This window comes from Rutidosis leptorrhynchoides, chromosome 10 (genome assembly GCF_046630445.1).
Source record: "Rutidosis leptorrhynchoides isolate AG116_Rl617_1_P2 chromosome 10, CSIRO_AGI_Rlap_v1, whole genome shotgun sequence".
In the NCBI taxonomy this organism is placed as follows: Eukaryota; Viridiplantae; Streptophyta; class Magnoliopsida; order Asterales; family Asteraceae; genus Rutidosis; species Rutidosis leptorrhynchoides.
Genome location: NC_092342.1, coordinates 105,172,053 through 105,175,034, shown reverse-complemented (window position 1 = coordinate 105,175,034; position 2,982 = coordinate 105,172,053). Strand labels below are relative to the sequence as shown.

Here is a 2,982-nt window from a genome sequence, read left to right as displayed (position 1 = left end):
TGAAATTCAAGTTAAATCGTTCGAATGGATCTCCGGAAGAATAAAAGGAAAAAAAATCGATTGGCTCAATTGGCTCGTAAATCCAAGTGTTTATTTAGATAGCTTATGTATAATGTCCTGTGGGATGCATCCTTAGCACCCAAACTTGATGTTCGTGTTTGTAGGGCTAGGCCTATCAATTTGTGGCCGATGCCTTAGTGTTGTACTCTCTTTATTATTTATAAATACATCTTCTTGCTTTTCAAAAAAAATATTAGTTTTATGTTTTCGAAAAAAAAATATATTTTCTAAAAAAATTAAAAAAATACAAATTAAAAAAATACTCACCTTGTTGAAATAACATTAAAGAGCTTTTTAACTAACTTCTGTATATAAATCACGTCGCCCTGTTCAAACCTCTTTCTCCATTCATTCAATTTTAATTTCAATTCCACTTTCAAACCTTGCTCACCTTCATTCTTCGCAATTTCTTACAATTTTGGTAAGCTCTTCAACACACAATTCAACGCGTTACTCGTGTTATGCATCGATTAAGCTATATAGTCACATTACTCCGTATTAATTTGTTAACTTGTTTCCTACTTAAGAGCATGATCCTAGGCTCTGATTAATCGATCTACTTAGATATATGTATATTCCTTTTGATATTGAATAGATTATGATATTTTGTTTATTTGAATCGTAAGTATAGGTTTTTGAAGCAGGAAATGGCAAATAGAGTAGATCATGAGTACGATTATTTATTTAAGATCGTGTTGATTGGCGATTCAGGTGTTGGTAAATCAAATATTCTGTCTAGGTTTACAAGGAATGAATTCTGTTTGGAATCTAAATCGACAATTGGAGTTGAATTTGCTACTAGAACTCTTCAGGTATATATATGAGTTTTACTTTATTTGAATTTTGCTACCTAAATTATTATGGATTGATCTGATCTGATTTATGTTTTTTGCAATGTATGTCGTCTGATTGTTACTGTTGATTTATCAGATGTTGTGTATATTAAGTGTAGAATTATGCTACAAGTGTATTAAATTATGCACATCAACTGTTAGATAATATGCCTAAGAGAGTTATGATTTTTTTTTTTTATGTTGGTATGATTGTGTTTGAATTTAGAAGGAGTAGTGCTGGAATTTTGATGTGGTTGAAACAAATGAATTAGTTTACAATAATCTATGGCTCTTTGTGTATAGTGAAGTCTATTACATTTGATTATTTATTCTTGATGTTGGCTACTGAGAAATATTAAAACCTTCAAATAATCTTCCTGATTATCCTCCAACTGGACACTTGGCATAAATCTATGCGATGTTGACTTTTTTAGGTGCCTTGATTATTGAGGATGATTATGAAGAGAAATATGATGCTATGTTCTTGACAATTGGTTCTTGTCTTCTGTTCTTGGATCTAATATTCTAGTTAGCGGTCCACATTAGGGGTGGGAATTTCGACCCATTTACATTGAATGGGTCGATGCATGTCATCTTTAATCTCTAATGGGTAAAAGTGAATTAAAAGGTAACTGGTCAAATGGCCAAACGGGTCAAAAGTTGCCCAATGTGTACTATTAATGCATAAAATTTTTCTAACCGAAATTTATCAAAACAGGTTGATGGAAAGACAGTGAAGGCTCAAATTTGGGACACGGCTGGTCAAGAGAGATATAGAGCCATAACTAGTGCATACTATAGAGGTGCAGTTGGAGCCCTTCTCGTGTATGACATCACCAAAAGTCAAACCTTTGACAACGTCTCAAGATGGTTACGTGAACTGAGAGACCATGCAGACTCCAACATCGTCATCATGATGGCTGGAAACAAATCCGATTTGAACCATCTGCGAGCTGTGGCTGAACAAGATGGTCAATCTCTGGCCGAAAAAGAAGGTCTTTCGTTTCTTGAAACATCAGCACTTGAAGCAAAGAATGTTGAAAAAGCATTTCAAACTGTTTTAACCGAAATATATCATGTAATTAGCAAAAAGGCGTTGGCAGCCAAAGAAGCAAATGGTGGTAATAGTGCTTTACCTGGTCAAGGAACCACCATTAATGTTGGTGATTCGTCTGTGAACACAAAGAGGGGTTGTTGTTCAACTTGAGTTGAATTTTTTCAAGAGGTTCGCGTGTATTTCATCATTATTATTTTATTTTTATTTCGTTTTCTTATGTAATCAAGAAATACCTTTCTTTGACCTTGTAGAATACCATCTTACTTGAGAACGTATATTGTGAAAATTGAAACATGGTTTAGTATTTCCGATAGTATTACGACGTAGGAATGTTGCAGTGTTGATTCACGTTGTCTGGTACCTTGTGATGTTCATATATTGTTAGCTTTCTTGGTTTAACCATTACTAATACTAATTCTATAAAATAAATGTGGTAGACTTTTTTCAATCGATTTGATGCTGCTCGTTTTGACTTGCTATTGGCTTTAGTTACTATGCGACCATACAACATAGGCCAATATCCATTGTGTCATTCGATTGACTTGTGTTCTTGACTAGAGACGTTGTGTAGAGTAACTGAAAAAAGACTTGATTTATTGAATGACTTGCTTGTAAGGTAAATGATTTGTACATCATAATATATTTTTCTTTGTATTCCATTAAACATGTTTCATCTTATTGTATTGTATGACAGTCTTAAGACGTGTTTCGTACTATAAGGAATTGGTAATGCACAAATCACCTAAGCGTAAAACGTTCGTTGCATTTGCCTCTACACATTTACATAGCTAACCCTTGTCTAGTACGTGCAGAAAATCAAGTGACTAAGAACATGTTTGCTTAATTTATGATTGGAATTATTAGTTCGACACTTTCACTAAAACGGGCCATATATGACAGGTTTAATAGTTTCGGGACCACTTTTATAACTTAAAATAGCATAGAATAGAATGGTTGCCAGGTAATAAAGCACGCTATCCTTGCAACACCGCCCCACGCACGCAGGGGCCCTTCGGTCGGCGACATCCCAAA

At 34.2% G+C, this 2,982-nt stretch overlaps 1 protein-coding gene across 1 annotated transcript; it reads left to right on the top strand.

The window, feature by feature from the left end:
• The first annotated feature begins 440 nt into the window (after window positions 1-440).
• On the top strand, window positions 441-2,254 carry LOC139872096 (ras-related protein Rab2BV). The gene is made up of 3 exons (XM_071859906.1): window positions 441-481; window positions 692-872; window positions 1,612-2,254. Exons 2-3 carry the CDS (start codon window positions 708-710, stop codon window positions 2,098-2,100), a joined length of 654 nt encoding a protein of 217 aa, XP_071716007.1. The 5' UTR covers window positions 441-481; window positions 692-707; the 3' UTR covers window positions 2,101-2,254.
• The last annotated feature ends 728 nt before the right edge of the window (window positions 2,255-2,982 follow it).

Excerpts from the sequence above, each read along its gene's own strand:
- LOC139872096 (XM_071859906.1), top strand. The coding sequence starts at position 708 with ATGGCAAATAGAGTAGATCATGAGTACGATTATTTATTTAAGATCGTG. Across the intron at positions 873-1,611 it reads TTGCTACTAGAACTCTTCAG|GTTGATGGAAAGACAGTGAA; the intron begins GTATATATATGA and ends TTATCAAAACAG.